Source organism: Triturus cristatus, chromosome 5_2, assembly GCF_964204655.1.
Source record: "Triturus cristatus chromosome 5_2, aTriCri1.1, whole genome shotgun sequence".
In the NCBI taxonomy this organism is placed as follows: Eukaryota; Metazoa; Chordata; class Amphibia; order Caudata; family Salamandridae; genus Triturus; species Triturus cristatus.
In genome coordinates this window covers 617,976,600-617,989,666 of record NC_140588.1, presented here as the reverse complement: position 1 = coordinate 617,989,666, position 13,067 = coordinate 617,976,600, and the positions used below count along the sequence as shown (strand labels likewise).

The following is a 13,067-nucleotide window of genomic DNA, read 5'->3' as shown; positions in this document are numbered from 1 at the left end:
ATACATGGATTATTTGACAGCTATGAAATTGTGGATTACTATGGATTACCTTGGTTAAAAGAGGAAAATGTGGTTTACTTCAAGAGGAAAAGTTCCTCACTTCAGCAGTGCAGCAGCTGGAGCGACAGCATCGCCCTTTTGGCATTATCTTTTAAAAAGTTGGCATTGTCCTGCCTTAGCCATTTAGCGCCTGCAGTCTGTACCTGGGTTACATGACTGGGTATAGACAGTTAACCTTTGTGTATTCATCACACACAATAGTGAGCTTAGGTATACCTGGCTGGGCCATCATGGGCAGGGATGGAGGAGCTGAGCACAGCCCCACTTACACTTGAATAGGCTGTGTCCTTCCTCCACACAAAGGGCTTCATACACCTTGTAGTTAGCCTGGAGCTAGGGGAGTCAGGATTCCTGGGGACTTCAAAGGGAAACCTCTAGAAAGTTCGACCCCACTTCAAAAGCACAACTGCGTATAAACACTGGACATCAGACACAAACTCTTTAGTACACTTCTGGACCTGTGGATACTCTGCCAGGAAGGACAGCTGTGCACCTGAAGAACTGCTACTCTTCTGGACTACTGGCTTGCTTTGCTGCTGCTTTTCTCTGCTTCCCTCCTGCCTGGGTGGGAAGGACTTGGCCTGCATCTCGTAAACCCAGAAAGACTCCAAAGACTAGTTGGCTGGCCTTCTGACTTGAGCCTCAGGGACAGAAGGCTCCAACAACTTTGCACCTGCACTCTGCCATCCGTGAGTCCTGGACCCATGGAATTGGGCCTAAAGTGCTCTGCCAGGCTGTATGGAGCAAGAGCAACCGACAAATTCCCTCTGCTTTGCAATGCCGAGCAGAACCAACGCATCACCGCTGCAGCATTGATCGGGACCTCCGCAAAGACCCACACTGCTCAGCGCTGGGATGCTCACGGGCAGCCATGAGCTTTAGAAATCCGGTAACATTTAACATTTAACACTGCATCCCAGCCAGTCGCCATATCGGAACCACCACTGTGCGACGCATCCTCGCACAGGCCCTTGCATCCCTCATCAACCGCATCCTCAATTACGGATTCTGCATCGCAGCTCCTCTAAACCTACGCATTACCCCGACTCTGGACTTCACATCGCAAGCCCTAGTTGCCGGGATCTTTAGCGCCACAGGACCTCACACCGCAGCCTCGCCAGATCTCGATGCACCCCTTCAGCTATGCGACACATCTTCGACGCAGATCCTCACAACACTCCACAACCCAGGATTGAAGGTACTTTCTTCAGCAGGCCTAACTGGGTCTTGTAGCCAGCCTGCGCTTCATCGTGGTAGGCCTGAACCTGTGACTTTGTCCCTATCCGGCGCAACCAAATAGCCACAGTTGGCACTTTACTCCTTTTGGTGCTATTTTTACCAAAATCCTTTAAAATGAGTATCTCCGATTCTACTAATTGGATTTTTGTCATTTTGGTCATTTTATTTATTACAAATTGCTCTTTTTGTCTAACTTTGTAGTAGGCTCCTTTTGTGGTGTGTTGTCACTCTGTTACTCTTAGAAGTGTTTCACAAATACTTTACCTCTGCGTTAGGCCAGACTGCTTTGTGTCAAGCTGCCCAAGAATTGAGCACAGGTTAATTTAGGGTTTGCTTATCACTTAAACCTGGGGAAAATTGTGGTTGCTGCTTGAGAAGATTTTCACCCCCTCAACCAGTAACCCAATTTCTTACAGTCAAAATAAAATACCTTTTTGTCTTTCTAAAGTTAATGCCATATTTGCAGCCTCTAGTAAGCAAATTGATCTTTCACTCCATCTGCAAAGAAGACTTGCATCAACCTGCACTTTCTTACAATGTGCCTCTTCTGCTTTATCCATTATCTTTGCAAGAGGACCTATCACACCAAGTACATGGTCCTCACTCCGCTCAAGTACGCCTTCCAAACCTTTTCTTGGATCCCTCCCTAGTTTAAACAAAAAGCTTTTTAGATCAGAATCCAAATCCGGTGTCACACAAGCTTATTATTTACCACCAGTCTAGAGCACTCCGCTTTCATGTCTTTTCTAACCTCTCTATCCATAGGCCTCCTCACTCAGTAAGTCAGATAGTTGCTCACTTGATCTAAAGGCCACCAATCTGCTCTACGCAGGTGCATAAAACACTTTGATTAAACATTAATTCACTTGATGACGATCATTCTTACCCATTGTACTTTCCTTCACAACAATATCCCCTTCCGAACTGTCATTCCAACCTTCACCCTCTAATAGGTTCAAAACATATTAATCTACCTCATCCAAATAATTAGTTCCTCTCTTAATAACGAACATTTTGAAAGATTTCCACAGGTTTTACTTGATTGTCATTTGTGCCACAGAGGATAGACACGATAGTGTTAAGACCTTCCAATTCTGTTAAGCCCAAACTCTTCCTATTCATAGGTTTTTCCCTCAATGTGTATTTCCTTTCCTTTATTTTTTATTTTTACATACTCTGAACTCCTTCTTCTCACCTTCATAAAGGGACTAGTAATACTCCTCAGAAACTGTTTCTGATCTCTTTTTGCTTATAACCAATCGAAAAGCCTATAACTGACTGCTCTATCCGTGTACCTATTAACCATTTAATTACCTCCTTTTGACACTTTTCATTTGCCACGCCAGAGGAGCTATCATCAGCTTTTGACATTTTAAATCAATAAAGTTATCAAAAGCCTTCTACTTCCTTCCACTATGCCAGTTAAGCTGGTAACTGCCATTTCACCAGCGTGCAATGTGTGCAAACACCAATTTCAGATTAATGCTTCACTATCTGTAAAGTCCCAACTTGCAATAGTACCCAAAAACTAAGCAAGTTTTTGAATCTTGTTCCTCCTACCAATGTTGAATCCTAAATAGTTTTGTCCGTAATTTCAATCTGCAAAGATCTGTTATTCAGCACCAAGATGCCCACGGGTGAGCGTGCGCTTCACAAATACACGTTATGTTAATTCAAAATGTCCTCCAAATCTTGCGATCTGTCTGTACTCATGTTTCACTGTAGAGTTTAGAAAGATATATATTGAAAGCCTCACAAACAAGCACGTGTGAGCTCACTTCAATAACGCGACCCACAATTGAAGCAGTCTTGTGCCTAAACAGTGAATTTAATTTCAAAACGTGTCCTGTATAACATGGTCGTCTGATATGTCCTCAAATCAATCCACATAAATGTTGTCTTTATATTAATACTGTTGCTTCACAAAAAGAATAATTTTACATATTTTCTCTTTAAAACCAATATGCTTTCAAATGAAGCCTTATGCAAAACTTATATTAAAGTAATTGTTAGAAATTGGGCTATTAGTTGAATAATAAACACAGTCCTTGTCAGGGTGAAGCACAAAAGTCAATAAATAAATCTGTGCTTTACCCTCTGCTAGCTAGGAACAAAGTTTAACTTTAGAGGATATGTGCAAAGCATTTATGCAGCACTCAAACAGTAATAAAGTGAAAACACCACCAGAAAAATCCCAAGCCACTTTAGAAAAATGAAGTACGTTTTAAATGCCACTCGTGGTTGTCAAGTCACCCTGGACCGGGAAAGGTTCAGGCTGACTGCGATGGAGCACGGTCAGATAGATGGACCAGGTTCGTCCTGATGATGAGTAACCTTCTCGAGTTTACACGAAGAGTGCAGTTTGTGTTGGCTGCGAGGAGCTGGTCGGGTGTTGCAAACAGTCAATGCTATAGCGCAAAGAGCTGGTTGTCACTGGAGCTTTGCGTTTGCAGTCATAACAGGCTGTTTTCAGCACGAAGTGCTGGTCTCACGTGGCTATATCGCCACCTTTTCTTCAGGATGAGCACAGTTTTTATACCAGCAAAGGGTCCAGGACCTGGGCGGCACTTTTAGAGGATCAGGACCCACTACAGAAGCAGGGCTCAGGCACGTTCAGTTGGTCCTGCTCCGTTAGGCAGTTACAGGGATGCCTCTGGAAGTTTGTTGTGTCCATGTAATTCAAACAGGAGGTCAGCTAACTGGCCCTTGGAGTAACGTCTGGAGAGCTTGGGTTTAATCTTCCTTCCTCAGGCAGCAGGGTAGTCCTCCTGAATCTTCCACAGGTCTAGGAGTGTTCTAATGGGAGGTTCTGAAGGTGACACTGTTATCCTCAGTGACAGCCTGTGGGTAGGGATGGCTGCCCCCCCCCCCCCCTTTGTCTAGCAATCTCCATTTCCTGGGTTAGGCTCCAAACTATCTAGAGAAACAAAGGGCAGGCTGGCCAAGGTGTGAGCTGCATTTGCAAGTGGAAGCCCAAGAAGACTTTAGAAGTCAGGAAGAGAGTGAGTAAGCCCAGAGGCTACCATTTGAAGCCAGGAGTACAGCCCAAGGACATCCTGCTCAGGAGAGCAATACACTTTCCCACACCCAAGGCCCTTTTGTCTCCATGTCAGTCTTGTTTACTAAAAATACATTTCGTCCCCGGGTGCCGTGTTTTAGAGTTTCAGCGGGGGCCCTATTTTACATTAACACGAGCAAAGTGTCACCTATAGGGGCCACAGCCCGCCTTGCGGCAGCCAGGCACCTTTCTTCATGCTGTTTCATTGTATTGTGCTCCATGCTCCGCTTTCTTTAGACGTGCAGCATGGGACACTTTTACAAATAAAAGCATTTGTTTGTCAAACAAATGTTTTTTCTGTTTTTGTAAAAGCCCCCCTTGCCGCGCTTTCACTTTAGTGGCGGCTGTGCACCTTTCTTTAGACACGGCTTGCCGAAAGAAAGGGGCGCGGCCGCCATAAAGCGTGGCATAGGGCGCTTTTACAAAAAAAAAAAATTTGTTCAACAAAAAAAGCTTTTTTTTTTTTTTGTAAAAGCACCCATGTTGTGCTTTCACTTTAATGGCGACTGTGGTTGACGATTGATTGGAAAGGCCTCGGTGACGCATCTGGATTCCAAGAGTGAATGGCATTATCAGTGAAAGTTCAAAAATGTGATTTATTAGATTGTACATGTAGAGTGATTGTGTATTACTTATCATCATAAGCTTTAATCCCATAGGCAATATCTAGCTGACAAAATGACATGGTAAAATGGGCATTTCTTCTAAGTGTGTAATGAGACTGGCACAGGATGCGTGTAGTTTATGTAAGAGTTATGCAATTCAATCAATATTTTAGTATTGCAAGTTGACAGATTCTGTGATGCGATTTGAAATTATGCTTGGTGGAGATTTGCTTCTTGTGGGAAACATCCCCTCAAGCAATCCGTTTGGCAGTCTGGTCGGAAGGCCTTTGATCACTATCTGCTCACCATCTTTTGTTAAGCTGGGATCAGCAGCCCCAACCCAAACATTGCCTACTTTTCACCACATGCTGTACCACTTCCCTCACAAATCCCAGACACTAGTCTACATTCTGTCTGCTTCCTCAACCACTTAAATGCCGTACTTTGTAGCTACTGTTGCAGGCACAACAGCTGTGGACTTCCGTCGCCGCATTTCTCCAACCCTAATGGCATTGTTGTTTTATTTATTTTAACTTTTATATGTGCAGCTACAGACTTCCCTGAACGCATTTACACGATTATTTTTTGTAGCTAGTGTTGCAGGCATCACAGCTACGCATCTCTCTCATTGTATCTTTGTGGGAATTTATAACACGCCCCAGGATCTAAGCGCACTGTAACACAATCTGTGCTTTACCTACTATAATACATTTCCTTTACTATTTCTAGTTAGGTTTCATGGCACATGGTCTTTTTTTTTTTTTTTTTTTTTAAACCGTTTATTACAGAATCCAAAAGATATACAAAGATGGGCCTACAACCTTCAGGCCGGCCGCTAGCAAACAGAAAGAGCATATAATACAAACAGTAGAACACACGCTGCGGCAGAAGAGAGATCACAGGAGTTGAAAGAAGCGTTGGCAGCCACACCATCCGGACCCCACACAACGGTTTCATTTTTATATAAATAACGAAGAAACAAGTCCACAAGGCAACCCACAATCGGAAACAATAGCATGTGCTCCCCTGGGGGGGACCCTACCGATCCACAGGAATATCAAGGGGGGGGGATAGGTCGGGACGGAGACAAAGTGAACTCAATACCCAGAACCAGGAAGACAAGCAGGCTAAGGAGACGGGGCCGGTGACGGAGGTACATGGGGTCTTAATGCACCTGCACATACTTTTATTCTTCCCTAAATGTAATGCATTTGAGTGTGTAGCTATGAACTTCCCCAACTTTCTGCAGTGACTTTTTATTAGTCCCTGGATGTAATTGCACTGTGATACAAGTACACCAAAGAACATTGTTTAATTATGTTACAGTGCGTACTGGCTCTTTAATGTCACTGTTGGCCCAAATGTAACTTTCTTTTTTAAATAAACAGTAGTCTAACCTACCGTATCTACAGATCCTAATTTCTATTTAGTGTTACAGGCACAACACCTATGGAATTTACCAACTGAATATCCCCCACCATAATGGAATTATTTTGTTTACATACTACGGACATCCACTACCATTTGCGGTGCATTTTAATTACTGCTGGGATGTCATTACACTGTGATAGGTGGACGCCATATAACATTCTTTAAATAAGTTACCGCGCGTTCCAGGTTTTTAATGTTTTTCCTGTTGCACCACATGTTATTTTGTGTTTTTTATCGGCACAATGATCTACAATACGTTTACATTGCATAGTTTATGCCCTTGGTTTTAGCTCTCAAACAAAATTAAAATTACACAAATATACAAGAAGTTGTCAATGTAAGTTAGAAAACATTTCTATATTGGAGCGCTCCAATTCTATTTTATTATAGCTTTAGAAGCTCAACACAAGCGCACATCTCCAACCCTATTGTAAAATGGTTACTTATAATTCATGCCTTTGGCAAAATGGATTGTACCAGACATAAAAATATCTGAAAAATGTGACTGCGTTTCCACAACCATAAAGGCATTTTTTAAATATTTACACAAAGAGCATACATATACCATAATAGCATACATAACTTTGCATTAATTTTCATGTACAAAATCAATGCTACTATCTCGGCAACATTCATTTGTTGCCTATCTACGTTACCATCTTTTAGCAAACTACATCAAACACTCCCAACTAGTTACATAGCAACTACAATACAAGGTACTTTTCACACCTAGCTGACCTACTGTACACATCTTTCCAAATCACACGTCTCCATCCAGTCTGCGCATTAAAACAAGGATGCATTCTTCTTGATTAATCACATTCAATTCCCTTTCTTGCTAAGTCTACCTACACATTCCTTCTGTCCTCTTTCACTTTACTTTAGCCACACATACTTTCTTTATCTACACTATATTTTAATCCCATAATCCTTTTCCACTGAACAACCTCCCACATAATTTCACTACACAAATACAATACACACAAGTACACAACTAACAAATACAAAACACTTCAATCCAACATACACTAAAAACCAAAACACATACGTATAAAGCATTACCATTTACAACGTCAACTTAACTCTAAAAAATGGAAGACCTATTGTATTGCAAATGCTTGTTAAATAACAGTCACACTGCCCTGTGAGCCTTTAGGGCTTACCTTAGGGGGTGACTTATATGTATTAAATAAAAAGGTTTAAGCCTGCCAAAAGGTGTATTTTGCCAGTCCGGAATAGCAGTTTAAAACCGCCGTACAGGCTGCATTGGTGGGCCTGAGACATGTTTGAAAGGTTACTTTGATGGGTGGCACAATGAGTGCTACATCCAATAGCGGAAAAGTATCGCTTCAATGCCTGGTGCTGAGCCGGCAAATGCAAAATAATACGATGCACTAGCATAGTTTTATCTTTTGTTTGCCGGTTCTGAGCTAACTTGTGCACGGCGGAGCGGGGCATGGGAGGGGGAGGAGGAGTGGTTGTGCACTCCCTAAGTACATAACATATGTGTTTGGCCGGCTGTCTCAGGCTGACCAAAACACACACATGCGCACTTACATTTCTCCAGCCGGGCTGCATTCAGCAGCTAGGCTGGAGAAACCCCACAGACTCCATGACCTGAGCGGAGCGTCTTTCCTGCCCAATCCCAGCTCTGTTCTGCAGCACAGGGATTGGCTGGGAGTCTGTCCCAAGGGCTGCTGGGACCCAGGAAGAGGCCAGCATGAGCGACGGGAGGCAGCTGGCAGCGGCAATTAAGTTTTTTAAATTATTATTAGTAACCAGTCCTCCCCCCACAACCCTTTTGTAGTGGCGGAAGCTACTGGCTACATCCCACTAGCAGCATTTAATTTACAGACCCTGGGTACATGTAGTACCATATACTCGGGATTTATAAGTAAATTAAATGTGCCAATCTGATGTAGGCCAATTGTACCATGGTTTAGGGAAAGAGTACAAGCATTTACCTCTGGTTAGTAGTGGTAAAATGCAGAGTCCTAATGCCAACAAAAACGAATTCAATAAAAAACAGAAGTTGAAGGCAAAAGGTTTTTTATGTGGGGGGGGGGGGGAAATATCACACTAAGAATGTCAGGTCTAACAGTAATGAAACATAGTTAATGAAGTACAGTTCCATAAATTAGAACTGATTAAAATATATTCACACTTCAACCAAGACACTTTTTCTCTCTTGGAAGACCAAGCTACAAGAATACTAGTCTGTCAAGGAGTAGCAACAAAAAGAAGGAGGACTGCTTTATTTGAGAGATTACGTGTGTTAGATTGGTTCTGTTATGGAATTTTTTAACATGTTCGTTCTGAGCTTTTAAAGTCTGTTGCTTGTAGTGGCAATAAAAAATACTCTATGCCTAATGTTAGCCACCAGTCCCGACTTAAAATTTGCAGTTTTTCGCTGTGCCACTTCTAAACTACCTGCTGTATGAAAAGAGAGAGGGAGATTGCCATGCCATGAACAATAATATTAAATAAATGTATTTTTTTTCCTCCTAGGTTTTATCGTGTTTGCTGTCTGCATTTTGGTTAGCAGCGTTCTCCTAATTTTTGTGGCGGGCCCGCGCATCGGCCAAAGCAACGTCCTGGTGTATGTTCTGATTTGCTCTGCCATTGGCGCTCTCTCAGTGTCTTGCGTAAAGGGACTAGGTATTGGAATAAAGGAGCTGTTTGCTGGGGAACCAGTGCTGAAGGAGCCTCTTGGCTGGGTGCTCCTACTTTGTCTTGTGGTCTGTGTCAGCGTCCAAATCAACTACCTTAACAAAGCGCTGGACATCTTCAACACTTCTGTTGTCACACCTATTTACTATGTTCTCTTCACCACTGCAGTCATGACCTGCTCTGCTATCCTGTTCAAAGAGTGGCAGCAAATGACAATTGACAATATCATCGGCACAGTCAGTGGCTTCTTAACTATAGTATTTGGCGTTTTCCTTCTCCATGCCTACCGGGACATTCCCTTCACTCCCGACTTATTGCCCCTTATTATAATGCCAGGTGCAAACAGTCCAAAAGCATCAGCCAGAGGACAATATGGACATTATCGGTCACCTGCAGAGAAACCTCTTTTAGGTTCAGAGGGTGTCACCAAAGATTTTCCAATGTCGGATGAAGAACACGATGGTGGAACAGGCAGAGTTTAAATTTTAGTTACTTACTTTTCCTACTGAAAATGCATTGCTATTTTATTTTTTTAATATTCTTTTGTTTCATTTATAAGACTTTTTTCCATGCGTTAGTACTAACGTGCAGATATCAAAGCAATTGTTTCATCCAGTTCGCTTATTTTACAGAAACATGGTCATATCAGGTGGAAGTTACATTAGGAAACTATTTGTTGAGTTTAGTTGGCCTCTTCATACATTTATCAGATTCTTTCTGTAGTCAGCAGACCAGTTGGCGCAGCTCAGTTACCATCCTGTTCACAAGGTAGAAGGAAACACAGATCATTCGTACAGAATTTTGCCATTCCTGGTTTACTTGTCTTTAAACTAATTATCCAAGCACACACAATTATCCAAGGCAAAAGGAGGGACACCAACACACTGGAACTAAGCTTACTAAAAAATAACTTTTCTGATTTGTGTTCATGTTTGTTTAAAACTGAATAGTGATATACAGTTGAACTTATTTATGAGAAGAGTACATAGAAAAATATGCATGTGATGCAAGAGAGCACCAGAAGGAAAATTAAGAAAAAGTGACATTAACTGATTTTCGTTCTGGTAACAAAAGTTTTAATTAAAAAAAACCAAATGGAAGATATTAGAAAAATAGATCAGGGCTCAAACAGGAAAATTGCCTTGTACAACATGGATGATTATGTATTGCAGGGGCCTCTATCATGCATCATAAAAATGTAAGTTGGGTAACTGTATGTAGAATAAGGGTCAATAGAGAATGAAGCCCATAGTTCCATGAGCTGAGATGAATTGGGATTTTCTGTGTTTCCTAAAATAAAGCACAGGACAGGGAGGAGACTCTGCTCCTTGTATCATTTCCAAGACAATTTTTGGGAATCGATTGGCTCTTTAGAGTGTGTCCCAGAATATATGATTGGCCATTGTGCGGTTACAAACACAGAGTATCATCCTTACAGAGATATTCTAACCAGTGCCTACGGAATCACCAGTACAGGCAGTCCTACTTACTACACATTCAGTCTTTCTTTTTCTTCTTTCCCCATGAGTGAGACTCCCATCAGCATATATTTTGTTAAATGTTTTTAAACAAACCTCATATAGTATACTCGTCAGCACATTCTAGTTTTTCGTTTTTCAATGTTGCACTAGAAATGTTTTTGTATGTTATAGCTCTGAGCAATTTTTCATACCAACTTGGTTGGCACATGAACAAAATATGTGGCATCAATAATAGGCTAAGCATGAGTTTGATTTACTAGAGTGTGTAAAAGTACAGCAACTCATTATCACCAGAAAAAATAATTGTCATAATTTACTTACGATATTTATTTATTCAAACAATTCCTGCGTTATCAATATGCCCCCACCACTGTAATCCTTGCGACAGCTCTCACCACATTATGACACCCACAACCATTATAAACAATTTTGCCAGCTCTACTTGCGTTCCTTTCAACCTCTCTATGTAGCGCCTCCATTGTCCTCAAAAACAGTTGTGCTTTGTATATACTCTGTACCCGTCCCCTCCACCCCAAAAAATAGTAAACGCAAAGGATGCTCTGTTTACTCGGAGTAAGATTAAATTAGGTGCTGCAATCTACTTTTGTATTGTACAAGAAGTTTGGAAAGTGGGATATTTTTGTAGATTGTAAAAATGTTTTCATAAACATTTTGGGAGGAAAAACAAATTCCCTTATTAATGTTTGCAATAATGCGCAAATCGAGAAAATGTCATTAATTGCTAATCACTGAAATGTTTTTCAACACATTTTTTAAGTTGATCTTTTATATTAGGACGTATTATTTTCCTGTAGGTGGGGAAGTTTCGAATTTGAAGTTTGATGTGTGTTCCGGGCCCGATTTACACTTTACAGGAGAAATGTTAACACCATATATGCCTTAGTAACCTTTAGTTTTCTTGCGACATGACTAATTAAAGGGCTTCTCTTATCCATGTGAATGTATTGCTAATCTGCAGCCCTAGGCACGATCTGTTATTTAGTATTCCCAGGTGCACAAAAAGAATCTTTTCATGCGGCATATGCCTTAGGATTGGTAAATAGGTTTCATTTTGCAGGAACCTGTTGTACCATGCTAACGACTCCTTGTCCTGACGCCCATACAAATCCTCTAGCACCTAGGAGAGTGAATCTTTTAAAATATTCATATCAACGGTCTAGCAGTCTTATGGATTACTTCTCTGCAAAATGAGAAGTAGCATACTGGCCAACAAAGACTAAGAATCTTTTGCGTTTTTGAGGAGAGAGGGATGTGTCAAAGCTTGCTGCGTTACTCACCTTGAATTGATGAAGTGACCTGATGCATGCATTGGTTATTCTAGCAAAAATGCCGGTCTAAAAGCATGCTCGATAAACTTCTACACGAGGGTGGTTCTTCTGCGAGGAGTCATCTTTTGGGGATAGGACAGATGCATAGCTCCTCAAAGGGATTCATCTTATTGGGCAAGGCATAAAAAATATTCTGCACACAAACACTGTGGCTCTCATTACATGAGGTACAGTCACTGTAGGTCTCATTCCATGGTCCACAGTAACTGTAGGTCTCATTCCATGGTCCACAGTAATCATGATTCTGGTAAAGAAAAACAATTGTTTGCGCACAAATTGTGATTGCAACTGCTGGACAGATATTACAGCATTTAAAAGTTGGCAGATTTTGTGGTGAGAACGGCAACAGTCCCAATTTTACAGCTCTGCACAAAGAGGAACATGGTGGTATTACCAGACTGTCACCCACTCTTTATAACAAACTTACAATAGTACCGTAATACTGGACCTGGGTGTAAAGCAAACCCCTTACTATTGGTAGTTCGTCCGATGGCATTACTGCATAATTTTGCTGCACCAAGTGAAATGTGTAGTCAAATGACAAGTTCATGGGTCTGATATTCACACTTCTGACATGGTCCACTGCGCTTTGTTCTTGGGATATTCTTTTAGGCGTTTGGGTGCAATCTGTTTTATGTTTGTCATTGCCACTTTAACGTGCACTACCGAGTTAAAGTAGACACCGCCAGGTGAGTAATGTTAAAGAAATCCCTCTTGTAAAGTATGCTGAGAGCAGCTTGTCAACTGTGGAACTTGTAGTGTTGTACAACTATGAAAAGAACACTGGGACAAGGAGAGTGGATACTTGTTTTTTACGTGAGGAGATGGATGAAATAAGTCCTTGTGTTACTAATGTATGTTCACAAACACAGATCCTTAATGTTGCCGTACTAGGCACAAATAACAAATCTATATTTTTAAATAAATATTATTGACTCTGCCATGCTCTTGCATCTTGTTGTTTCCACATCACCAATGGAATTACAGTGTATTGTTAATATTTGAAAGTCTGCCTGTATGTGCTTTAAGTAGCGCCATGAAAGGAATATTTTCAACTGAATATCCTTTGTCTCTATTTATGCATGTACTTGAATCTAAGGGTCTCCCATTTTATTAAAGCGCTCCGATACCTTCGGTTCTAGCTAGTACTATATTGAAGAAAAAAAAACAAACC

The 13,067-nt window shown here is 41.4% G+C and overlaps 1 protein-coding gene across 2 annotated transcripts in view; it reads left to right on the top strand.

Annotated features, from left to right (window-relative positions):
* LOC146829082 (magnesium transporter NIPA2-like) overlaps positions 1 to 12,836 on the top strand; it is a 116,011-nt gene extending 103,175 nt beyond the window's left edge. For both annotated transcript variants that reach the window (XM_085607707.1, XM_085607706.1), the window contains one exon: positions 8,902 to 12,836. In XM_085607707.1, coding sequence (XP_085463833.1) covers positions 8,902 to 9,545 — 644 coding nt within the window. In that variant the 3' untranslated portion in view covers positions 9,546 to 12,836. The remainder of the gene's footprint in view (positions 1 to 8,901) is intronic.
* The last annotated feature ends 231 nt before the right edge of the window (positions 12,837 to 13,067 follow it).